At 42.2% G+C, this 24,843-nt stretch overlaps 2 protein-coding genes and 1 pseudogene across 2 annotated transcripts in view; 1 reads left to right on the top strand and 2 right to left on the bottom strand.

The window, feature by feature from the left end:
* Window positions 1-2,053: 2,053 nt before the first annotated feature.
* On the bottom strand, window positions 2,054-2,636 carry LOC147452294 (uncharacterized; annotated as a pseudogene).
* Window positions 2,637-15,155: 12,519 nt separating this feature from the next.
* On the top strand, window positions 15,156-16,386 carry LOC147452293 (uncharacterized). Its single transcript, XM_086519230.1, has 4 exons — window positions 15,156-15,218; window positions 15,876-15,950; window positions 16,050-16,160; window positions 16,250-16,386. The coding sequence occupies exons 1-4, from the start codon at window positions 15,156-15,158 to the stop codon at window positions 16,325-16,327; spliced, it is 327 nt and encodes a 108-aa protein (XP_086375356.1). The 3' UTR covers window positions 16,328-16,386.
* Window positions 15,829-24,843, bottom strand: part of LOC147452292 (ABC transporter B family member 19-like) — a 57,996-nt gene continuing 48,981 nt past the window's right edge. The window contains exons 4-14 of the mRNA XM_086518052.1: window positions 21,318-21,493; window positions 21,011-21,196; window positions 20,685-20,932; window positions 20,267-20,577; window positions 19,940-20,163; window positions 19,467-19,837; window positions 19,281-19,380; window positions 18,831-19,203; window positions 18,351-18,592; window positions 17,395-18,267; window positions 15,829-16,910 (exon numbers count right to left, since the gene is read on the bottom strand). Of these exons, the coding sequence (XP_086374178.1) occupies window positions 16,554-16,910; window positions 17,395-18,267; window positions 18,351-18,592; window positions 18,831-19,203; window positions 19,281-19,380; window positions 19,467-19,837; window positions 19,940-20,163; window positions 20,267-20,577; window positions 20,685-20,932; window positions 21,011-21,196; window positions 21,318-21,493 (3,461 nt within the window). The 3' untranslated portion in view covers window positions 15,829-16,553. The remainder of the gene's footprint in view (window positions 16,911-17,394; window positions 18,268-18,350; window positions 18,593-18,830; window positions 19,204-19,280; window positions 19,381-19,466; window positions 19,838-19,939; window positions 20,164-20,266; window positions 20,578-20,684; window positions 20,933-21,010; window positions 21,197-21,317; window positions 21,494-24,843) is intronic.

Below are 24,843 nucleotides of genomic sequence, written 5' to 3'. Positions count from 1 at the left end.
AACATCAGACTTCAGCAGTTCTTTGATACTCTCGATCCACTCCCACATACGCATAGGTCAAGAATACCAAATATCAAGAAGATACAACAATTGAACGAAGTGGTAGAGCACTTATAGGCCGAGAGCAAACACCAAGAGCGAGAAAAATCTGATTGGGGTTAACAAGATATGCAGAGGGAAAGAATGCAAGAGTTTTACAACAAGGAAGAGAAGTATCTGATCTCAGAAGCAAAGAGGACCTACAAGTTCTCCAAGAGAGACGATGCCCACATGACAAGATTGTTGAGGTCTTGAGCATAGAGGTCAATACAAAGTACAAGAGACGTTGGAACCAGAGACCTAACACAGATTCACAACTACTCTTGGATGAGCAGGTGGTCGATCTCATATAGAAGGTTTGTAATAGCATGATTCCAGAAATCTATGAGAAGTCCTTGGGCCAGGATAGAAGAAGAATGACAGAGGGTAAGGATGGAAGAGGCAAGCCGCCTTGCAAGGGAGAGAGAGGAAGCAAAAAAGAGAGTGAAGGAGGAAAGGGCCAAGAAGGCCATGCAAAATTAAAGAGCCCCAAGAATCCACCCAGAAGAGTCCAAAGAAGTCCAAACAACCACCAGCTATAGCAGCGGGTGAAAGTAGTCATGCACCCAGAGGGAAGACGGTGAAGAAGAGAAAGAATCCTCCACAAACTGCAGAGGAGGCCAACTAGTGTGATGAGAGGTGAAAGAAGTACCGCAATGATAATTCCCCTTGGTCTCGCACTGCCAAGCCTCCCACCACCACCACCACCTCTCAAGAAGAAGTGTCGTTGGAGACCTAGCACGTGTGCATTGCGTGAAATCTGCAATACCAGAAGAGTGCACAGCTTATCATCCCTAAGGCCCCATTTTCTCGGCTCGTGAAAAAGATTATGGATGAGTACTCAGACAGTGTAACAAGGGTGGAAGCAGCGGCACTAGGTGCATTACAACAAGTGGTGGAGGATATCAATGTATCCCTCTTTCAAGACACCGTTTTGGCAATGGACCGTGCTAAGCGTGTGACTATTAAGCCCTCATATATGAGCTTAGCACTTCACTTGCCTGGTGATGATTGCTTTTGTAAAACCTAGAAAGGAAAGCCGTTGCAACTTCTCAAAGCAGCATCCTTGCCAGCTTTATCATGTAATTGTTTTGAAAATGAAATTATCATATCTATGTTTGGAAATTGCAGTGTATTGTTTGAAATTTTAAGCTTATGATGGTTATGGATTTGAATGCGGTTACTGAGGTCAATTTCTGTAATCCATCCGCTCGTGGGATCCGTGTGAGATAGAAAGTAGAAATATGGCCTAACAAGGCCCATCCCAAGCCCCACGGGCCGTATGAACCCCGTCGCCATGTGCATGGCGACGGGGTTCATACGACCTGTGAGGCTCGAGATGGGCAAGAAAACATCATGTTAGTATGCAAATTGCTCATGAAGCACATCAAATCCGCAAGGTGCTCAGAAAAAATGTTTCTACGCTCGCAAGATCCGTATTATTTGGCAGGTAGCTAATACATCTCATGTGGTGCCCATCTCAAGCCCCACGGGCCATATGAACCCCGTCACCAGGGTCAAACTGCCAAAAGTCACTTTGTGGCACACAAGAACATGGAATGGCTTGGTTTTCCTCCATGTGCATGGTGACGGGGTTCATACGGCCCATGGGGCTCGGGATGGCAAGAAAACATCATATTAGTATGTAAATTGCACGTGACGCACATGGATCAAGACAAGACTTCACTAAAGGTGATAAATTTATTAGTTTCAAAGATACATCGATACATGCAATGCACGTGGCTAAGATGGCCTTTTTACAAGATCATTGAAAGCATATTGACCTAGGCTCCTTAAAGCTCCAATGTGTGATACAATATCTTCCTTGCTTGTTATTCCTTGCCTGAGGCAAAGATCGCGATATCCTAAAAGGCTTTCGGCCCCTTTCTCACCAAAACTATGGATTGATGCCTCTCTCTTTACAAAACTACATTTGTGGGAATTTAGGGCTATAGGAAACTCGCCAAAATAGAGCTTAGTGCTCTACATTTGTACATCTCCGCTGATGCATAGTCCGTATACTCATTGTGGATGACCCGGATCATCTCTTCATTGAATCTTGGGAGATAATGCCACAAGGCAGCATCCTTTGAGTCACCCTTCATGCGAGATCCACCTTTCTGTTGGGCAAACTGATCCATCTCCAAAGCAGACTACAAGGAAACAATTTCGGATTATGATTCTAAGAAACAACAATGAGAATTGAGAAGAATGAAGTACTTATTAGTGTCGCATCATCTTGCTTGCAAAGATTCTTGTTGGTTATGTTGAGTGTGCCAAGATCAGCGCACTCCGAGCACATGTGAGCACATGAAACATTTGTGGGGAGTAAAGATACTCTCGGGAACACTCTCATAGAAATATTTCTCCTCATCAATGGTTTGTAGAGCTGCCGCCACGAGGGAATCCATGGAATTATGTCCCTTTGGCAAGGCTAGCGTGTTGATGAGGGGAGCAGAGGAATAGTCTACTTGGAACTCGGTCTTCTGACTAGGGTTCTCTATATCACAAACCCCATCATGTATTGCAAGAACAAAGAGGGCTTCGTCATGATGCATTTCAAGGGAGTGGGTAATGTAGTCAAGGAAGAGAAATTCTTGACTGTCCACTATAATTAGATGCAAGTGCGCAAGAGCAGCTCTGGGATCTCACCTTTGACATCCTCCCCTTCTAGGTCTTGGTCAACTTCCTCCAAAGGAGGCTCCCCTTGAAGACATAGGAGGGCCAACGAAGCCTCTTCTTGGCTAGACATCTTCTCCTCTTTGGGCTCCACCTCCTTTACAAGCATCCTCAGGGATCACCATCACAGTGATCGCCATGTCTCACCTCATAAATCCCGTGCCAATGCTCCCCATGCCCAGATCTATGAGGTTGTCATCCTCTTCCTCTCGGTAGTGTTCCTTGGTGAGCCCTTTGATCACCCTACCCAATCTGAAGCAAAAACTATTGTCTTCTTTGAAGGTGTGCTTGAGGAGATCAATTGGCACCCCCAAACCTTGTTCGTCTTCAAAATTGATGGAGTACTTTGCTACATGTGCCTCCATATAGGATGTAAGCACTTCAAATGCATTAGCATGCAATTCACTGGTAGCCTCCATGTCGATGGATACCTGGAACAAGCTTCTCCATCATGTGTCCTAGGTCATGCACAAGGAGTTGGCAATGAGGGCTTAATTAGCAGTAGCCATTCTTACTGGCAGAGTGTAAGGGACAATGGCACATACTTGGGGATGGATAGAGCAAGGAAGAAGTGGAGAAGATGAGAAAAGCTCAAAAATAAGAAAATGACTTTAAAATGGGCCTTGCAAGTCACTTATAAAGGAGACAATTAAAAATAGGACACTTTTATAAAACTTAAAAATTCAATGATGATTAAAATTTAAAACGTCCTCTTCCGTAGAAATCTAGGCTATAATGCATAGTATTGACACCCAAACACAACAATTTGAAACACTGTAACTTCACCACCCACCACGACTCTAAAATCACTTAACGCCTCTAAAACTGAAAATTAGACATTCTCCGATCACAAAAATTAGACAAAAATGTATCATGTTAATATGAGATTATTACATTGCAATGGCAATTGCTTGCTTGATATGGATACATCTAGGGAAGGGGATGCTCTTACAAAGAAAGACCCTCTCCTTCCTCTTACGTAGAGGGTTGCTAGTGGTTACAAATGTGTAGTCCATCTTGGGATCGAACCTAAGCGCCAAGTACCTCTCCTTCCTCTTACGTAGAGGGTTTCTAGAGGGTTGCTAGCGATTACAAACGTGTAGTCCATCTTGGGCTCAAACCTAAGCGCCAAGTACTCCCTTAGATTTTATATATTCCAATCAGAATTGACGGCCATGTCCCACACTTCCTCATGCTTGCACACATGCACTTCAACTTGCTCCATATTAGTGATGTCCGAATTGAGTGCTTCCCATTCACCTCGTGTCTACTTCTACCATCAATAAGGGAATATAATGGAGATTTGTTGCTTTGTAATGTGGTATCGGATGATCATTTTTTTTGTTACAACCATGTGCTTTACGGTATCCCCATTGTGCTGAAAATCTTTGAGTCCCAAGCAGATGGAAGGAAGGCATTCATTATTGTTCCACCCTTAGCAATCCACATGGTAGGCATGCAATGCACCTTGTCTACCTTGAACAAAAAAACAAGAAGATGCAGACGCATAAAAGATGTTAGTGTTGCTCTATGTGACCCATACGTGCACTTCATTACATTGAAGATTTCATTTTCAATCTGTCTCTTGGTTAATACAATAGAGGTACTGTCAGGAGTTCTCCAATCACCGTCCATCAGAGTTGGTGGAATAAGTGTTTTCAAGGCCCCATAGTCGTTCCTTGTCATTGGGACTAAGCTCCAACGCAGTGCATCCAAAATATAGGAATGAGTCAAACTCGGAGTGGTGAGCCTCAAAAGTTCCGAAGAGCGCCTCTAGAAGCTCCCATTCCATAAATGTTGATGGAAAAATATATGCACAAGCCAAACACAAGTTTCCTCATTAAAGACTTCATGCGAAATCATAGCGTTGTCCACAAACAACACTAGAAATAATTACAATTAGCTTAAAAGCGCTTGTAATCAGCATCGTTGTTTCATAGTTGAGAAGCTTTGTAGACGTGTTGTATCTTCACTTGCTTGCTTCCATCAACCTCCTGCATCTTCTTCAATATACGACCCTTCCAATGGTGGGACTTCAGTCCGATGAATCGACGAGAGACTTGGTGGGCTCCCTTTGTGCTTGGCCGCATTGTCACCCACATGCCTGTCACAAAGGTTGTGGTTACCCAATGGCCATTTTCATCTTGCTCGTTGTTGCTACAACAGAATGAGTCTACCCTTGAATGAGGTCTACAACTCATGTTATCCAAGCTTCTTGCACTGTGCAAGATGAATCTCCCTTACCCCTAAATCTTTGCAAGTTGAAGATTCCTAAAGCCTAAATCCTTTTAACATGAAGCTCTCCAACCAAAAAGCTTTGCAAATTGAAGGTCCCTAAACCATAAGCTTGGGTAGTTGAAGCTACTAAGCTCTACAAGAGGTATGTGAGTCCCCAAGATGAGAGTGGAGAATGGGTGCAAGCATGAGAGAAAGACCTCCAGCAAGGGGAAAATGGATTGTATTACAAGCTCTCCATAGCCAAAAAGGAGCTAAAACTCAGAACTAGGCTTGGGAGAGAAGGGAAAGGTAGATTGGAGAGAGAGGAGGCCAGAAAGGTACTCTTCAATAGGAGAGAGAGTGAAAATCAAGATTTTTGGTTCTAGAGAGAGGAGGGGTCAAATCTGGTATGTAGAGAGAGAAGGAGTGAGTGGAGGGAGGGGAAAGTATACTTAAATGTCAAATTAAAGATGAGGGGGCATTTTTGGGGGTAGCCTTATTTTTAGGGTAGCCCATTTACTCTAGCCAGCAGTGTTTAGAATATAAAATAGGCCCAAATCTTTCATTTTTGAAAATTTTGCAATTTTCATGTCTATTTACAGAAAAGAAAAGCCTACACTCTAACTAGAAATTAGGAGCTAACAAACCCAAAATTTTTGTCCACATGGCTTCCTTCTATTGCTCCACTACTTAAACATTGTCATTAGGCTTGGGGCAGATTAAAGGACCCAAGAAGACCCGAACAAGTCTTAATGGAAAATGATCTTCTGGTAAGAATCGTCTATGTTGAAGGTATATATTTTTATTGAAATGATTACTACACATAGATTTTCAATCAATCACCGCATGAGGAACAAGCTTTATAATCTTTGATTGAGCACCCTACATCCATAGTAAAATATTTAGTATGATGACAAAAAATAGAATAAACTGAAAAGGATCTACATGTATTACTTAAATACAAATCAATACCGACACAGAATCCGTAGCCGACAAAGTTGTGTATAGTCCATGTTAAAATTTCTCAAACTTTGAATAATCTTTCATTTTCCGGTTTTAACATATCAAACACGTCTATGCCTCTCCACAACTCTTGGAGATCATCAATTAGAGGTGCCAAGTATATGTAAATGTTTTTAACTTGACGGTTTTTTTAGAATTATGAGAGACAAAAGTAAATGCTTGTTTTTAAAGAAAATAAAGGGTGGTAAATTTTAGTTAACTAGAACTATTGGCCAAGTATAACATTTACTTCAGCGCATGGAGAATGGATCCACACCATCCAAGCCAACGCCTTATGAGTTATATGTCTGTTTGTATCTTTATAACGAGATGTTTTACATTTTGGACATGCCGTTTTATTTTCATATTCGTCTCTATATAAAATACAATCGTTGGGATATGCGTCTGTGGTGTTGTAATTGAGTCCAAACTTGCTCAACATCTTTTTCACTTAATCTCATGATGTAAGAAGGACATAGTTTGAGGGTAATAACTTTTTGAAATAGTAGCCTGTAATATTTCGAGCAAACATCACATACAAATTAAGTATTAAAATATTCAAAAATAATACAATAAGCATTGGCAACAGAGAAGGCAAAGATTCTAATAGTGCCAAAATGGATGCATTACTCCAAGCATAATGATTTTGGAGGTTCAAATAAGTTTAACCATGACAAATTTACACCTTTGTAGATTTGCTCAAGCGCTTCTGCTCTAAGAAAACTTTTATTATTACACACTTCACTTTCTTCATACCAATCATGAATAAAATCATCCATGCCATCATCGTCATTGAAAACATCATTCTTTTTGTCAAAATGTGAACCATATAGTTTCTTTAATCTCTCATAGTTGTTTGGATCACTCTTACAAAAGAGTCTCATGCACGCAATTGACATACAGTGAGATGCCTTGAGAAGGTAGATGCACATCATTTTCAACTTCATAGTCTAGAACCTATTGAAGGAGTACGAGCGGAAGTGCGACGCCAGAGAGAGTGTGAGAAGAAGAGCACGACGATATGGTGAACTCGCTCTACTGTAATGTGTAGAGCATAGTGAGTTCTTATTAGGTTTTTACAAAAGCATATGTGTACATACCTGGCAGCCTGCCCACTTACCTGGGCGACCACATTGGGCTTTATACCCCAACAACCTCCCACTTAAAGTCCAATGTGGTACTTTAAGTGTGAGAGAAGCTACTATACAAGCTAATATACAAGAGATGTAGAGAAGTGATGTACTACCCTACACCTAACTGCTTGCGAAAATGCGCAAAGCTCTCTGAGGGAAGTCCTATTGTAAGTAGATCAGCAGGATTTTCTGTGGTGTGAACTTTGACAAGATGAAGTTGCTTATCCTCGAGCATTTCCCTGATGAAATGATACTTCACATCCACATGCTTTGTCTTTGAGTGATAAACTGGATTGCGAGCCAATTGTATAGCACTTTGACTATCACAATATAACACAGGCATCTCTTCTTTGATTCCCAAATCTGTTACTAGTCGATTAAGCCAAATTGATTCTTTGCATGCCTCCGATGCTGCAACATATTCAGCCTCTGTAGTAGACTGAGTAACACAATCTTGTAATCTAGAACGCCATGATACTGCTCCACCAGCCAATGTAAAGACATACCCTGACGTAGACCTTCGGTTGTCTAAGTCACCTGCATAATCTGAGTCTGTAAAACCCTTTACACTTAGCTCATGACTCCCATAGCATATACGCATACTCTTTGTAGCTTTCAGGTATCTCAATATTCCTTTCACTGCCTCCCAATGTTTCTTGCCTGGGTTTGACATGTATCGACTTACTACTCCCACTGTAAATGCAATGTCTGGGCGAGTAGCAATCATTGCATACATCAAACTACCCACTGCAGATGCATATGGAATCTTATCCATTTCAGCCTGTTCTTCCTGAGACACAGGACAATCTTGTTTGCTAAGTTTCACATATGGTGGCAATGGAACACTCGGTGCCTTTCCCTTCTCCATATTGAAACGTTGCAAAACCTTGTCAATATACTCTGTTTGAGATAACCAAATCAACTTCTTTGATCTGTCTCTCTCAATGCGCATACCAAGTATATGACTTGCCTCACCCATGTCTTTCATGTCAAACGATTTTGCCATCTTTGACTTCAAAGCTGAAATTTCTTCCAAGTGCTTGCCAGCAATCAACATGTCATCCACATACAAAATAAGGATCAGCCAACTGCCATCCTTAGCCTTCTTTGTATATAGACAGTGATCGAACTCACTACGTTTGTAGCCTTGAGAAAGCATAAACTTGTGGAATTTATGGTACCATGCCCTCGGTGATTGTTTTAAGCCATAAAGACTCTTTAACAACTGGCATACCCAATCTTCCTTGCCTTTCTCAACAAACCCTTCTGGCTGCTGCATGTAAATTTCCACATCTAAATCACCATGCAAGAACGCTGTCTTGACATCCATTTGGTGTAACACCAAATCTAATATGGCAACCAATGCAAGAAAGCATCTCAATGTAGTCATCTTGACCACCGGAGAGAAGAATTCATCAAAGTCAATGCCTTGTTCTTGCTTAAAGCCCTTGGCAACAAGCCTTGCTTTGTACTTTGGCTGACTATCATGAGTGGTGATCTTATACCTGTAAACCCATTTACAAGGTAGAGCCTTTTTGCCCTGTGGTAATTTAACTAGCTTCCATGTCTTGTTTTTATTCAGAGCTATCATCTCTGACTGCATGGCCAATTGCCAATTCCCGGAGTCCTTCATTTGCACTGCTTCCTTGTAACATGAAGGCTCATTGCAATCAGTCAACATGACATAGTTCATAGATGGAACAAACCTATCAGGAGGTCGCGTGACACGTCCAGATCTATGCACAATAGGTGGCTCAGGCTCAGCCACAACCTGTGGTTCCAATCTATCATGTCCTTGCTCCTCTTGAGCCCTGACATTTTGTCTTGCACGTGCAGGTCCATCTTCTTGGAAGACAACTCTTCTAATCTCCTCAACCCTCTCTGGTTTAGAATGATATTTGGATTCATTAAAGTGAACATCATTGCTGCGGACAACCTTTCTGGATTCGGGATCCCAAAGTCTGTACCCCATCTCACCAGAATTACCATAGCCTAGAAAGATGCACTTTCTACTCTTTGGCTCAAGTTTGTTCCTAAATTCCTTTGGAACGTGAGTATATGCCTCACAGCCAAAGACTCTGAGATGCTTGTATGAGGGCATTTTGCCTGACCATACCATCTCTGGCACTGAATCCTTCTGCAAAACATTGCTAGGAGATCTATTTACAAGATGAACAGCTGGTGATACAGCTTCAGCCCAAAACGCATTTGGCAGCTGTGCATTAGACAACATACTTCTGACCTTGTCTTGTATGGTCCTATTCATCCTCTCAGCAACACCATTTTGAGGAGGATTGTAAGGAGCAGTAAGTTCACGTTTTATACCTTTTGACTCACAAAAGTCCTGAAAGGCCTTTGAAACATACTCTCCACCATTGTCAGTGCGTAATCATTTAAGCTTCTTGCCACTCTGATTCTCCACAAGTGTCACAAACGTTTTGAAAACACTAAATGCTTCATCCTTGTGTCACAAGTGTCACTCTGATTCTCCACAAGTGTCACAAACGTTTTGAAAACACTAAACGCTTCATCCTTGTGCTTGAGAAAGTAAACCCATACTTTCCTCGAGTAATCATCTATAAATGTCATAAAGTAAGAAGCTCCCCCTAGAGATAGGTTAGGCATAGGTCCACACAAATTGTCATAATAATCAATATCTAATTCTCCTAAATGATTTTCTCATATTAAACTGATCATTTAATGTGGGGAAGGCCAGGGGAGAAAAAGCTAGAATATTGGTTAAGCTAGCAGACCGGCCACAGTAGGGATCCAAAGGAGGGAAAATAGGGATCCAAAGGGGGGGGGGGGGGGGGGGGGCATCTGCAAAAGAGCCATGTGCAACAATGGGCTAAAAAGACCCTAAGGTTCAGCCCATTAAGACTTCCAAAATGCTAAGGTTCCAAAATTCAAAGGTTGTGTCCAAAGGTCAACCCTAGGGAAATTTGGATGCTTTGTGTGTGCCCTAAAAGTCTTTGCACATCCCTACATGGGAGGGGGCGAGCCCTAAAGGTAGGGGATGAGAGAGAAATCCACACACACACACACACACACACACACACACAGGCTCCCTTTTACACAAAGGGAATGAGGGACACATGTCAGCTCCCTAGGCCAGATGCCCACAAGGTGTGCCCAATTCCTATTGGAAGACCCTTGAAGTGGACCAATGAGAATTAAGCTAGAGTAAATATAGTTTAATTAATTTAAAAACATTTAATAAAAGAAACCAATGAGAATTAAGTCTCCTAGAAGACTATTGGGCAGTCTCCCAAGGGGACCAATGAGCATTCAGGAGCCCAATGGCTTGCCTGATTCCTATTGGCCAGGAGGCAAAGGGGTCCAATGAGAGTTTAGTTTAATTATTTAATTACCTAAAGCTCTCACAAAAGGGGAAAGGGGGACACATGTCAGAAGGCTATCACTTATGCTGCTTAACACCCATTGGCTTGACTTGGGGAGGTCCAATGAGGCAAAAGCCAGACCAATTTAGCAGGAAGGGCTCACCCAAGAGAGAGAGGGGGCTGATTTTTGCTTGGCATTGACACACACACACACTCACACTTGACCATGTGTGAAGAAAGAATACTTTATCTCCTCCCAAGCTTTAATGGAGAGCTCATCACCTACTCCAAGCTTGTGAGATAGAAGCCTACATCAACACTCTCTTGGCATGTGGATGCAAATCCAACCAAGAGCCAAGCTTCCATGCATGCTCATCTTCTCTACCAAGCTAATTACTGAGCTAAGCTATGCTAATATGAGTGATTATGTGAGGAGATGTACATCTTTCTCGTAAGATACTCCTTCTTCCTCTCAATCTACTCTCATACCCTGCTAGCTCTCACCATCTTCGAAGGTGTGTGAGGTCTTGGGTCTGAGAACGGGGATAATCCAAGTTGTGTTTGATTAAGTGTTTTGCTTAGTGCATGAAGCTTCCATCTTCATTGCACTAGCTAGTCTTGAAGGAACACAAAGAATTGTATTGTACAATGTCTCTCTTGATGGGAGAAACCATAATACAAAGCCTTTTGGAGGGGGGACCGGCTCCATGCAAATCCGGTCCTCAACTGTTGTCAATAGCTTAATTTCTCTCTCTTTTGAAAGTATTGTCGATGCTATCTAACTAGGTGTTATGCTTTTTGTTGCTCTCTCCACCCAAGCACTCTTGTAATTCTCATTAGGAATCTATTCTAATGAAATGCCCACTATGTTCATGCTAATTTCCGCTACACATAAGTTATTAGGCCATTAAATGTTACATTGGTATCAGAGCTCAAGGTTTCTCTTTTCTTGCTCAAGAAGGGAGGTCCTCAAGCTAGCTACAAATGGTCGGTATTATTAATTTCCTGTGAGTAAGTAGAATAGGGATTTTTCAGCCTTGCAGTGCGCCTACCTTCGTGCAGTTAACGGGGCATCACCGTCGAGAGCTATGGTCTTAATAGTGGAGTCCTACGAGGCTTGCCTACGGCTTAACCACTATTGAGCTATTAGAAGCTTGACAGGAGCCGGTGCTGTTTTGGTGTCAAAAGACCCTCTCTTCTATTCCTTGCAATTAATGGTATTCGAGCCGCGGGTACAGTAGCTTGAGTGCTTTTTCTAAAGGGGTAAAGAGGAGTAGCAACTAGGGCTTGAAGTGCCAAAGTACACCTAAAAGTTGTTAGAATGGCTGACAATAGTAAAGAGAGTGAACTTAATGTTGATAACTTTGATTTTGCTCATGAGCAAGCTACTAATGATGCTTCAATGCTTGTTAACTATCTTGTTTCTAGGCTTCAACAAGCCATGGGCAATCCATCTCTCCAAAATGAAGTGCAACGGCAGCTTCGTGCTCACGGGATTCTCCAAGCTCATCACCATGACGAGAGAACACCTAGGAAGCCTCCTTGTGAGACTACCAAAAGAGGTTTCTCTCCGATTCGGGAAGAAGAAGAGAATCCATATGAAGGGCTCAAGAATTTACTTCTTTATGATGCATCTCCTTCCCAAAGGAGAACTCAAGAGCCTCCATCGAAGGAACGAGAAAGAAGCGAGTCTCCCGCCACCTCGGCGGAGATGGCTCCACGTAGACGGCGGGCTAAACGCTCTCCATCACCACCAAAGCAGAGAAGACCATCACGCTCTTCTCCACGCCATAATTCAAAGAGGGATGATAAAAAGCAAGAGAAGAAAAAGGCGAGAAAGAGGACACCCTCTTCTCCATCTTCTTCATCCTCTTCCTCTTATGAAAACTATGGTGAAGATGACAAAGATCAAGACAAGAAAAAAGCGAGAAAGAGGTCACCCTCTTCTCCACCTTCTTCAAATTCTTCACCCTCTGAAGAAAGTGATGGTGCAACCTTTGAACCATCAAAAAGAAGAGGCCATAGGAAATTCTATGCCGCATGGAAGAGGTCGTCCAAGTTGAAGAAATTCAAAGAGGGAGGGAAAAGCATCTCTTTCCTTACCTATGATGGTACCTTTGGTGCTACGGACAAAGTCTTGGCCTTTATCCAGCAATTCGATGCGGCGTTTGGAGATGAGGGCTTCATGGAGTCCTCTAAGCTACGCCATGTAGCTATGCACTTTCAAAAGTCCGCCAGACAATGGTGGTCTAGCCTACGAGCCAATGGTGAAGCTCCACGAACATGGAAGGCTTTATGAGCTTCCATTATGAAGCAATTTTTTGCCACCGATGCCAAAGACAAAGTACTCACCGAATGGCGAAGCTTAAAGCTCTCTCCCAATGAATCCATCCACAAATATGTAGACAAGTTTTGGGACCTACAACTCAAAGCCACTGTCTTCAAAAGGTTGGATTTTGGAGAGCAAAAGCAACAATTTTGTGCGGGCTTAACCGAAGAAATGGCGGAGTATGTCAACTCCCAAAGACCACGTACCATATCGGCGGTAATACACCACACCATGGTCACCTCTCGAATCAATTTCCAAATGGGGGCAAAAAGAAATAATAAGCCCCCGGAAAACAAGGGTTCCAATGAGCCTAAGGGGAAGGACAATGTCCAAAAGTCTCCTAAGGGCAACTCCAACAAAGCTAAAGAGAAGTTTACAAAGGTAAGAATAAACTCTCTCCTGAAGAGCTTGAGCGTTATCGTAAGGATAACCGGTGTTTCAAGTGCGGCGAACAAGGGCATGCGTACCGCGCTTGTCCCCAAAAGAACAACCGCCAAGATCCTCCTAGAGCTTCCTTGGTTGAAATGCAAGAGGAGGAGACTCACCAAACTCACCACAAAGGATCTCCTCTATGCCATGCTTGGGGAAAGGTAAGAGAACATGATGCTTTTATTCTCTTTGACCCTGGTTCTACTCACAATTTTATATCTATAGAGTTGGCCACCAAGCTAGGAATACAATCTAGACCGTGACCAAGCTAGGGGCCGTGTCTTTGCCTGTCGAATTTCACTCCAATCTAAGTTGGTGACTCTAGCCTCCTGCAGTGCTGCCCCGAGCCTCGATCTGAGCTCTGATACCAGTTGAAGGAGTACGAGCGAAAGTGCGACGCGAGAGAGAGTGCGAGAAGAAGAGCACGACGATATGGTGAACTCGCTCTACTGTAATGTGTAGAGCATAGTGAGTTCTTATTAGGTTTTTACAAAAGAATATGTGTACATACCTGGCGGCCCGCCCACTTACCTGGGCGACCACATTGGGCTTTATACCCCAACACCTATCACATAGACACAATTATAAGTATTCTATATACCGAAATCAAACTTAATATTTTGTAACACATACTTAGCATTTAAGAAGGAAACAAATTGATCAAGCAAAAAACTAAATAGTATCAAATATAGACGTGTAAATTTTAAAAATTTGATACATAATCCACAAGTGTACGTTTCTTGTATACACTTTACATAAATGTAGAGGTAGAGGTGCTCGTTCTAACCTACAAAATCCATAGTTCACTAATAGTTCATTTCGTATAGCTTACCACATCATCAGCTTTTGCACACTTTGTAGAGTGAGTGTGTGTGTGTGTGACTTCCTTTATTTTAAGTTGGGCCCCTCGGCAAAGTTTTGTAAGTTGGTCGAGGGTTAGGTTTTTAATCCTAACCAATTTTAACAATGGGCCACTAAATAAGAATGTGTGAGTTAGTAATTCCTTCTTTTTCTTCTTCTTCTTCCGCTAGGGTTTATGCCCCTCGGCCGGGATCTGTAGGTTGGATAGGGTTAGGCTCAGGGTGTCATAGCCCTCCGAGTCTTCAATGACTTGACACGTGAGCAGTTTGTGACACCATCCCCCTCTAATGCTTACATAAAAGTATACATTTTGAAGTATCAATAATCGTGTCGTATTAACTCACGTAATATAATACACATTTTGAAAAGTGACCGCTCTAGGATAGAAGCCCAAAAAGTTCTTGATGAGCTTCTAGTCCTGGATGTCGTCACTTGGAGGCCAATGGCATTGAGCACAAATTATAAGGTTGTGAGAAGGAAGCTCTTGGCCATTATCAGCAAAGATTAAGTGACATTTCTTGCCAAATAAATCCTCTTAGAATGCACGTACAAGAAGATATGTCTAGCAAGGGATAGCCGAGCCAGCTTCGGACCGTTTTTTTTGCATGCAATAACATGGCACCTCCACAACTGCAACCACAATTCCATGGTTGAGCATGATGAGGACTCTCCAAAGGAACAAACATTCCTTTTGTGACCTCACAAAAGCTTGTGCTAAAGATAACGATACATACCAAGGTAGTTGCAACATGTTGATGTTTGCGGTAGTGTGTTATTTTAGAGAAACATATACTTCGCGAACATGTTGGTTAATATGTATGAATAGTGTAGTGTACTTGTGAGAGTACAACAAGTTCTTGGCAAGCTTCATATGTGATCAAAGGTCCATAGATGCTAGATAAGTTGGTGATTGGAAAATGGTCTCAAGAAAATAGTACTGCTATTGTTGTTGCTCTCTTCTTGCAACAATGTATCTTGAAATGCTCAAGCTATAAGACATGCTAAATGGGTATGGAAAACAAGCTCTTGATTGTTTCAAAATGTACAACAGCGCAAAGGGATCCTTTAAAACAAACTAAAGTATGCATGCACCCTTATAATTTCTGGAGTGATGAGCCCATTGATAAGTTGGAAAAAGTTCTCTATGAGGTTTTTAAGCAACAGTTTTGGAGCCTCATAATGTGCACATTGTACTTTCCGGGGGTGGTTGTGGACATGTACGCCAAGTTTGGTATGGATAGCGTCAGTTGACTATAGGAGTTGTAAAGTATAGAGCCTACAAAGAGTCTAAGGTAATTAATTGGCAAGTTCCACACGGTTTACAAAAAAATTGAGTGAGGACGGTGCCACCTCCCCACCATACTTACATATGGTTTTTCCTTAATTTTGGGGCACAAGTATGCAAGCACATAATGCATTTCTCATGATCATTTCAATCTACAAATTTTCATTCTCAACCTGCAGCACAAGATTCACGTATACTACTACCCTCCCATTCAAACATAGCACATTGAATGCCATTGTACTATTAGTTGTACTTAATGGATGTACTTACATTGAACTGAACCATTTATCTGCAAAGTAATCATGACACACTAGTTCTTAAACCTCAAAAATCGATAAGAGGCAGCCTTTGACATGCTTCGTGATTTGGTAACTCAACCTGTTTTACTTAAGTTTCTCTTTTAGTATGTTTTCTCACGCTTATATGGTACATACTGCGTTTTCACTTTTCCAAGAAAATATGCAATGGAAGAGCTAGCTGCGACAAATTTAGCGTATTGAATGAGCGTTGTCTCAAATTAGGTACAGAATCGTACTATAAATGGTTGGCAAGATGTCCTAAGAAAGCTGTTTCAAATTCAGATATATAGCAGTAAGGTATGTGTGTTGCACTCTCCATCTTCCTCCCAAGGGCAGTTAATACATGGTGTTTTGTAGCACTTGGGTCCTTCAAAGTGCTTCCCTTGTGCAGTGTAGGACCAAGGGGCCCTTGCATTATCCTTCAACAAAGATCTCTCTCAGGCTTCTGTTAAAAAGAATTGCCAATGTATCATCTATGGAGCTCAAACAGCCAGTATAAACTTGGATGTAGAGCTCTCTGAGCTGTAACACCTTGTTGCCAGATATAGAGGCATTGTTCTGCGTACACGTGCCTGATCAAGAGCTTTTGACTGCAGGCAGGAGTTTTGCATGCAGACAAGCAAGCCCATGCACCATATGGAGATGAATTTCGTCCCAAATGCTTGGAAACTTAATTGTTCAATAACAGGTATGTGCCCCTTCTTCCAACCAATTTCTATGTATATGAAACTCTGCCTTGCCAATGCTCTATGTGTATTTTCTAGTCTGTACAATATCAACAGGCATTAGAAGACAACCCTCATCAAACTCGGTATTTACATTCCTGTCTGTAGTGTAATCATGTTATCCAGCAAATGTTGCTTGTTATTTTCTGTGTTAATGGAAGAGGAAGTGCTTAGACTACTGGTCTTGTCTACGTTGGCGATCTTGGGCCCTCTGGATATTGAAGAGGCAAGCATAGGAGCCGCGTGCTGCCATGAGCTCGCCATGGGATCCTTGCTCAGCAATGCGGCCCCCTTCGAGAACACAGATAAGGTCCACCACATTGCATGTGTCAATGAGGTTGTGTGTCACCACTATTGCTGTGCGGTCCAGCATTAAAGGATACAGAAGTTCCTGGACCACCTTCGCCTGCTTGGCATCCAAGCATGAAGTAGGATCATCTATGAGCAAAATAGGTGGGTTCTTCAGCTTTGCCCGTGCTATGGCTACCCTTTGCCTTTGCCCCATATTCAGCGCCACTCCAGGCCCATCCACCTGTGTTTCATGATGATCAATCAAGCAGAGTTAGCAATCACACAATCTTTTCAAGAAAGTTTACTCTTAAAAGACAAGCTTGAGTACTCATAATTCTGGATTACATAACCACTTTCTACACTCTCAAGTGCTTTGAGATCATAGACAACATGGTTTTTTCAGGTCATGGGGAATTTGTGCAGGAGCAACAACTCATGTAGTCTTGTGTTCACAGAATGAAAAACGGATAAACCTGATTGATGGTAATGTAATGAGCCCTGTGAATGTAATTCTTTGTAAAGGAAAAACACACAAGGAAAGCACACTTGAGTGACTTGTTGGAAGTTGGTGTAGTGTCTGTGGCAATTGGTTCTATATATGAAGGTCTGTAGCATTAGCATGAGAAATTAGATTAATAGATGGCTATGCGGTCATGTGTGTATGAAGGCTATGATCAATGTATGAAGGGCATGTGTTCATACATTTAGGAGACTGTCATAATTACCTGTGCCATGTACCCCTGCGGAAGAGCTTCTATGAATATGTGTGCCTCGGCTGCCTCTGCAGCTGCTTGTAGCTCTATCTGACTTACATTTTCCTTTCCACACACAATGTTTTCTTGTATTGATGTCTTGAATAACACTGGATCTGATTGCACGAGGCCTATATGCTGTCGCAATGATCGCAAATTTAGTCCCTGTATATCCTTCCCGTCAATTAGGACTCTTCCCCTGTTTGGATCATAAAATCTTTCTACAAGTGCAATGAGGGAACTTTTTCCAGAGCCCTTAGCTCCAACAAGGGCTATACGTTGGCCTGCCTTGATATTCAAGTTGAGCCCTTGCAGAATAGTGACATCCGGTCGCGTAGGGTAGGCGAAATCAACATCAGTGAAGTTGATAGTTCCAGTTAATCTCTCCACAATCTCTGATGAGCCATTGTCCGGGTCGATAGCTGTCTGCCTGTCAGTTATGGCAAAGACAGAGCCAAGTGATTCAGAGCTATTGATGGTCCAAAGAAAGGGTCCAATCATTCCACCAACCTCAGAGGCTGATGTGCTGATAACCATGAACACCACAATGATGGATCCAAAGTCAGATGTGCCCTTCTTGACTAGTGTGGAGCCATACCAAAGAAGAAGTCCATATGTGCAACAGTGTGTCAGTTGAGAAACACCTAAGGCGAGGCTCCACATGTTGCCACGGACAAGAGCACGCTTCGCATGTTTAGAAAGAGCATGCTCAAAAAGCACCACAACGTCTTGTACCCCATTGGACGCAGAGATAGTTTGGATTTTTCTGATGAAATCTTCAACCATTGTGTTGGAGTGATGGTAAGATCTCTTAATTACTCCTTCAAAGCCACCAACGCAAAGTTCCTGTGCTCAACAAAGGTAACATCTTACACACCATGGAGCCAAAATGCTGTAACAACTGTAGAAAAAAAGATGAATGATCTAACCTGGCCCATAGTACTGCCTACAAGAAGAGGAAATGTAGCCAGCATTACTAAGGTGAATCGCCAGTCGATAACAAACCCAATAACGAAGGATGTGACAAAGCAAGACATGCACTTCAGTATTACTACCAAGCTGATGGGAAATATTGTGTGCAAGCTCTCTGTGACTGCTGCCAACTTTTCCTTCAATCTTTTGCTATTGTGTTGTACCAAATCGTACCAACCCACCTCATGTGTTAACATCCCTGCAAAGTTGAAACAGAGGCTCCATGTAAGCTATAGACGTATATGCATTACTTGGCACCAAGTAGGGCAGTCTTTAATCATGTCACTGGCATGAAGGGTTCACGCACGCATGACAAGTGCAAATGTTGACATACAACCCCTAGGCTTGATTCAAAAACTGAAAATGATGCTCTACTCGTGCTTTTGCATTTGGAAGCATTAAACACGCTAGCAAGAGGCAACCATGTAGTCCATCACCTGCAAAGATTGTCTCCTTTATCTTAGCTCCAACAATCTCTGCTACGATGCCAAAGTAATAATGTTGTGTCGTCTGGATGCCTATTGCCACCACACCGACCCCCACATACAGCAGTGCATACTTCTGCACCTCACTTGTTATTTTGTGAGTGTCTGTTTCATAGTAGACCTGAAGCAGCTTACCCACCACATACCCAAAGATAGGGTTCAATAGTGCTCCACATGCAATTGCACCAAAAGTCCCCAAGCATATGCATGGCCATACTGGTGCGCTCATCTTTGCTAGTCTCCAAACTACCACTTTGAAAGTCATCCAATGTGTAAGCAATCTCTCTGCTTTAACATCTTGAACATTGTCTTCATCTCCAGATTCCTGCTGACCAGTATTCAGATTAAACTTATTTTTCAAAATTCACAGCCAGTCTTTAGCGGAAGCTTGTCAAACCTAACCTCCTTGTCAAGCTTGCTGTCTTGATGCTCCAAAGGCTTGCTATTGATCCTTTCTGCATTGCTTTGAATTGTACTTGATCTTGGTGATGTGTTTACAGTTCTGCACATGAATGCAAGCATATGCTACTCATAAGAATGGAGAGGCTTATAAGGTTTCATACCACAATTGGGATCAGATGGACTCACTTGGATGTTCTACCTAGGACAGTGCCATCACTCCCTAAAGCCATTCCATTCGTTCGTGCAAGAACAGAGTATGGCCCAAACTCGTTCCTCGTAGTTAACTGGTTATGTGTACCCGACTCTACTATGCGTCCATCTTGGAGTACAATTATGTTATATGCAGTCTGGATGCTTGAAATCCTGTGCGTGATGATAAGAGTGCTCCTTTGAACCGTAAGACGCTCAAGTGCTTGCTGAACGGTCCTCTCTGATGCAGCATTCAAACCACAAGTGGGCTCATCTAGCAAAAGAACTCGGGGGTTTTTCAGTATTGTCCTTGCAATGGCCACCCTTTGCAGCTGGCCATCCGACAGTTGCATGCTGAAACCTCCCATCTGCAAACCCTTGCTGTCAGCCAGAATTATGGTCAAGCATGTGCTTGAAACTGGAATCAAATATGCCTGTGGCAAGAAGGGAAACAACAATAATAGACGAACCTGTGTTTCATAAGCATTGGGCAGTTTAGTGATGAAAGTATGGGCATTTGCTTCTCTGGCAGCTGCTTCTACTTCTTCAATAGTAGCATCCTTTTTTCCAAATCGAATGTTTTCAAGAATAGATGTCCCAAAGATAAAAGGGTGCTGATTAAGCAGGCCAATTTGACCCCGATACCAACTCAGATCCAAGGTATGAATGTTAGTACCATCTAGTAAGATTTGGCCTGTCGAATCCGTAATCACATATGGCCATGTCAAACATTGCTCTTTCTTAATCCTATATGAAGAGTTGCATCTAAAATGCTAATTGGTGTTTTCCAGATTTACCTTGGGTTGGCTGATAGAACCTTTGTATGAGAGAAACGACTGTGCTTTTGCCTGAGCCACGAGCACCAACAAGAGCAACAATTTCACCTGCAGGAACACTGAAAGATAAATCTCGAAATATCCGATCGTTTTGCCTTGAGGGATAGGTAAACACTACGTTTCGAAGCTCTAAATCCCCTCTCACTTCAGAGAGCTTTGTGCCTTTGTCTGATACTGCTGCATTATGCCTGTTTACCATCTCTGAGATCTCCTTCACTGCTCGTATTCCTTTATCAAGTGCGACTGAGATGGCCAGAGCATGCAGTAGGTTGCTGGTAAAATCAGACAACAAAGTATAGCCTTGTTAGAAACTCAAAAGGAAAAAATTATAGGAGTCTCAAAGCACATACAAAAGCGTTACTTTGGTTTGAGTTCTTACTTAGTGCCATCAAAGGCGGCCATAATTGCACCGATGGCTTCACCGCCATTGATCTCAGATTTGCGCACAAGTATGCCAGCATACCACAGTAAGAAGGCAAATGCAAAGTAGGTGAATGCAACCACAGTCCCCCACCCAAACCCTTTTCTTAATTGATACCTCAAGTTGAGAGGGATAGATTCTGAGAAAGACGTAGTAACTTTCTTCTCGTAGACATATGCATAAACTGTTCGGATTTGATCAACGCTCTGCCGTAAACCCCACAACTAGCATATTAGCTCACAGACTAGTCATTGCTATTTTTCTTGACCTGCTTTAATGCTTACCTCTTCTACAATGGACCATGCGCCTCCATTGTATTTATGAGTACTTAGCAAGAGTGAATAGAAGACATTGGCAATGAGCAAAGCCGATATCAATGCTAGTGTTACCATACCTATTTTCCACATTAGGAAAAAGGCTACTCCAAAACCTCCTATGCCTGCAACCAAGAAGTACACAAGAATTCCCATCTGCAGAAGAATGCAGTACAGCTAATCATGAATACATGCTCATTAGTTAGACACATGCACATCCACATACACATCAATATTGAACTTTTTTTGCACACTATGGAGAAGGTGAAGAACTTACCTTTTCACTGATAGCCTCTTGCACCAATGAGGAATTTTGCAAAAAGCTTTGAGCAAGATTTTCAATTTGTACAGTGGTGATAAAAGAATTTGTGTTTTGACTTAAAATGGCATGTAGATACGCTACACGCCACTTGCTAGCCTGCCTTTGGCCAGTGTGTATCCAGCATACTATTTCTGCAAATGACATTGAGTAGAAGAATTCAGCAAATGAGAGCAAAAGAACTTGAATGTAGGTACTAATGTGTTCAAAGAGTTAGTTTTTGGCAAGGTTTGGGCTTCACCAGAAATTGAGTTCAAGTTCCTCTATATTCTAAAGAGGAAGTCCCTGCGTGCGTGCGCGTGTGGAATGGTGGTCTATATCATGCTGCTCGTGAATTTCATGAGGGCTTATGCTCAAAGCCGTGTAAGCAGATGTTGTTGGAAAGATCACCATTGTATTTTGAGACACAGAAGACATGTAATGCCATGGACACCCACCAGGAGTATCAAAGTTTGATTTGTCACAAATTTCCAGTATGGGTTGAGGTTAATGATTTTCCTCAATGCCTCGGTGCTGCCTTGTCCCAAATTGCTTCTAGTTTGGTAAAGGTCATTTGTCCGGCCCACCCTAATGGCAATGCAAACAGATTTTGTATCTTATGGGATACAGAGGTTACCCGTTCTCCTTCCATCGAGGTTCATGCTGATGGAATCTGTAAGAAGCCCACATGTTTTGATTTGAAATGAGGAGCGTTTGTCAGTGCATGTTTAACTTGCAAGAAAAATGGGTACATGGCTTTTGAATGTGCTCAGACGTTACTTCAACCTCTTGTTATGGTCATGCCTCCCCCTAAGATCCCTGAACCATCCCATTCACAACCATCACAGAAAGGCAAACAAGCTTCTTTTGAAGTTCTCGAGATAAAGGCGCCAAATTCCATTAGTTCCATCACCTCCTCTTCCTCCCGCTAAAGAGGATGTCGAAGGAAGCAACAGGGGCTAGCAGTACCCCAAACACTCTTTTACTATGAAACCATACACAATCCCCACTCGTAACAGGACTGCTTCCAGCACTTCTAACCGTCAATCCAGTTCCACTTCAAAGCTTGCCGGTGTGGGAAGGACTTGGGCTGATGTGCTTAAAGAAGGTTCTTTGCCTATGAATGTTTTTCTTGATAATGCAAATCCTTCTATTTAACATGATGTCCCCTGGTGATGGAGGAAACCAAATTCCTAGGCGAATGGATTCTTGAGATTGCCTCCTCTTCTTTTACGTCTCATCATGTACATGCCTCTGGGTCTCTGTTTGTTTTGCGGATATGTAAATATAATGCAACATCATGTCAAGAGCATAATAAGCATCTATTTGCTCGCCGGAGTGCTACATTTGTAGGGTAATAGATTTTTTATGTTAGTCGTCGTACCTATTTTGGGACTTTTGTCATGAAACGCACTGAATTGCAGCCACATGTTTCTTACAATTATCCTCGTGGGCATTCCATGGTAGTGCAGATGTCTAATTGACGGAGAGACTTATGAATTTGTGAGTATACATGCCTCTCAATCTTCATCATAATGCACAGCCTGACCACCTTGCCCTCTTGGATCAATGGTATTTGTTAAATGCACAGGAAAATTAAGTCCACACTTGTCAGCTATGGATTGACCATTAACTGTCTTTGTGATCATGCTCCTCTCATAAACAGTTGCTTCTAGTTAACAGCAGCTATTATACCATCATTCCTTTGTTGCAATAGTTCGTTTAGTTGTGTACCCTTTGTTATGCGAATCCTGTTTTGCTTGGTGCACCTATGTACATTATTGTACGTGAGTACAGCAAATGGTATTTTGGACATCTTAGAGAAACAATGGCGGCAGCAGGGGAAGAGCATGAAGGTCCTGTGGATGCACAACCTTGTATTGCTACTAATGACTCTTGTAAGCTTGGTAAATGGTCCATTTGAGCTCATCACAAGTCCATGTTAGATAAGGATTGCTTATCTAAATGCCTTTTTAGAACTTCATCCTTCTGGACAAATGCAAGGTATTGCACATGTCGAAATGCATGATGGTATATGGACAAGCACTAAGCAGCAGCTGGCTGACCTGTGCTTCTCTTATTATCAGGATTTGTATGCTTCTCCTTCATCATCTACTCAGAGGTTAAGCATGCACATCAATATTTCTTGCAGAAATTAGCCCTATTGTTTCTCCTGTTGAAGCTCAAGCTTTATAGAATTCATTCACTAAAACAAAATTGAATGCGGCACTTTGTAGTTTGGCTAAATGGAAACTAGCGGGTTTGGATGGTCTCATTGGGGAGTTATTTCATGCATTCAAGAATGCTCTCAAGGTTCCTTTGCTTCGCACCATTAATTATTGTTGGCGGTGTGGAATGCGCAATGCTTCTTGGAAATAAGGTTTATTGAAATTGTTGCCCAAAAAGAAATAATAAGAGACATTGGTTGATTGACACATATCTTGCTTATGCCAGTTGTTTACAAATTGATGACTGAATTGTTAGTTAATGTGCATTTTGCTCAGTATGGTTTTGTACCTAGACATCAGATTCTTTATGATATTGCAAATGTGCACATGGGGACTGAATATACATAATACGCTACACAAGATTTTTTGATCATGCAAGTTGACATGAGACGGTCCGCTGGGAGGACATTATTGCGGTTGTCATGACAAGGCTGGGTTTTGGGCCTAAACTTCATGACGTTGGCTCTAGGAGGATAGGCATGAGCACGATGCATTCATTGTTCAGACTTCAATAGTCTTGGAATTTGGGATGCTCCATGCATCAAGGTTGTTCGCTTAGTATGCTGCTTTATGCCTTGCGATGCATACTATGTTGGTATATATGAATCAACTCACCAGGCAAGGTAGTTTACGAGGCATAGTTTGTGGCCGAGGCTTGTGCAAATGATTCATTACTTCTTCCATAAAATTCCCCCCATGACGTAGAAACAATTATAGATGCACTCACTTAAAAAGTTTTTGTTGCGGGTCCGAAGTCCGCAGTAGTACCTCCAAGGGAGCTCTCTCCATAGGCGTCATCCTATTGCAAACTTTCTCCAGGTGCTTCAAGATCTCCTAAGCATTGGTCATACTTTGAATATGTCGAAGTGTCTCCCACGTACAATTGAGGAAGACAAAAGATGAGATCCTTGCATTAAGCCAATATGTCACCAGCGTGTGACTACTATCTATCCTTTTTTGTTGATTTCTTTCTTATTATCTATTTACTTTCACTTTTTGGAAACACCCCTCGGGAAATCTAACTGCCCTGCATTGCATAGCTAGTGTGGAACTATCCAGAGGGAGTCTAGGCCTGCGGGCAAGAGAGCACTAAGGTTGGACAAGGACTATGGTTAGCCAAAGTGGGGTCATTGACTAGCCAAAGCGAATCCTTTGCTACAGAGGCTACATTTCAGTTCTGGATGTGGCCACAGTGTACAAAGAGGGTCGGATGATCTAGAAAGATACAATGACAGCATCTCCTAAAATTTAGGGAACTGCTATTTTGGGACCTGAAA

The sequence above is a fragment of the Adiantum capillus-veneris genome, chromosome 8, assembly GCF_014529385.1.
Source record: "Adiantum capillus-veneris isolate H3 chromosome 8, ASM1452938v2, whole genome shotgun sequence".
In the NCBI taxonomy this organism is placed as follows: domain Eukaryota; kingdom Viridiplantae; phylum Streptophyta; class Polypodiopsida; order Polypodiales; family Pteridaceae; genus Adiantum; species Adiantum capillus-veneris.
The sequence above is the reverse complement of the archived record's forward strand: the minus strand, read 5'-3'. Positions and strand labels throughout refer to the sequence as shown.

What these genes read in the sequence shown, in the direction of transcription:
- LOC147452293 (XM_086519230.1), top strand. Translation starts at nt 15,156, where the DNA reads ATGCACCCTTATAATTTCTGGAGTGATGAGCCCATTGATAAGTTGGAA. An exon ending in TGGAAAAAGTTCTCTATGAG is followed by an intron (nt 15,219 to 15,875) that starts GTTTTTAAGCAA and finishes GTCTCAAATTAG; the next exon opens with GTACAGAATCGTACTATAAA. An exon ending in CAGCCAGTATAAACTTGGAT is followed by an intron (nt 16,161 to 16,249) that starts GTAGAGCTCTCT and finishes TTTTGACTGCAG; the next exon opens with GCAGGAGTTTTGCATGCAGA.